The sequence below is a fragment of the Myzus persicae genome, unplaced genomic scaffold, assembly GCF_001856785.1.
Source record: "Myzus persicae strain clone G006 unplaced genomic scaffold, MPER_G0061.0, whole genome shotgun sequence".
Taxonomy (NCBI): domain Eukaryota; kingdom Metazoa; phylum Arthropoda; class Insecta; order Hemiptera; family Aphididae; genus Myzus; species Myzus persicae.
This window is the reverse complement of record NW_019103833.1, coordinates 1-1,045: the sequence shown is the minus strand read 5'-3', so window position 1 is coordinate 1,045 and position 1,045 is coordinate 1. Positions and strand designations below refer to the sequence as shown.

General features: G+C 24.9%; 1 protein-coding gene across 1 annotated transcript; it reads left to right on the top strand.

The window, feature by feature from the left end:
• The first annotated feature begins 6 nt into the window (after positions 1–6).
• LOC111035399 lies at positions 7–773 on the top strand. Its single transcript, XM_022317002.1, has 3 exons — positions 7–206; positions 272–437; positions 566–773. The coding sequence occupies exons 1-3, from the start codon at positions 21–23 to the stop codon at positions 676–678; spliced, it is 465 nt and encodes a 154-aa protein (XP_022172694.1). The 5' UTR covers positions 7–20; the 3' UTR covers positions 679–773.
• The last annotated feature ends 272 nt before the right edge of the window (positions 774–1,045 follow it).

Here is a 1,045-nt window from a genome sequence, read left to right as displayed (position 1 = left end):
AAAATATTGCTACTAATCTTATGCTTAATCGTGTGATGGTAAAAGTTGAAGGAATTGAAGCAAACCTTAAAAATAAAAACCTCAATACTGACTCTACAATATATCTGGATACTGAGTTTTTAACACTATTCCCAATTAATAGTACAAATGGATTCAATCTGATAGAGAATCAAATCCAAAACTCATCAGATTTTGTTTCAAAATTGGTTAGATATCTATTCATTTAAAATTACTTTTGAATAAATACTAATTTTTTTTCGTTTAACAAAAGGAATCATTTTTAAAGTCAGTTGGAGGTACTAATCCCAAAAACCATTTGAATAGAGTTTTGGCTAAAGTTTTCACCAATGAATTTGGCATCAAGTGTTCTTGGACAGGTCGTGGGCAGAAAATTGAAATGAAAATTGGAGACTCTCATTTAATTAAAATCATTAAAAGTAATAACTTAACTACATATACTTAGCCAAATAATATAATTTATTGAACAATGAACATAAATTACTGAAACTAAGTAATTTGATAACTGTCTAAAATACAATAACTTATTTAATTTTAAAATCATTAGAAGTCATCAAAGATGTTTCAACAAGCTTGTTTACAGAATCTGACTTTGACAAGACAGTATCAGATTGGCTAAGACATGCCAATACTCGACATAATAGAACACTAAACATTTGATTATTTCCAACCAATGTTATATTATAATTTGTATAATAATATTTTTTATTTAAATCTGTTAAGTCACAGACAAAATGTTGTTATTACCTGCAGGCTAAAAACTAAAGATTTTTTTTTTAATAAAAGTAAAATTGAAAACAGTTGTTTTGATTTAATTTAGTATATTTTAAATAATTGTATGTGAACAACAGTTCAATATAATAAAAAAAAAACTCCATTTGAAAAAATTTGTTTTCTGTTATTTTTACTATAATTCTTATTTTTTTTTTTTACATTTCCATTTTGTTTTAGACTACAACTAATCTAAAAAAGAAACATATTGCCTCAATATCAAAGCGCCACTTTAAAAGAATTTTGAAGAATGAAA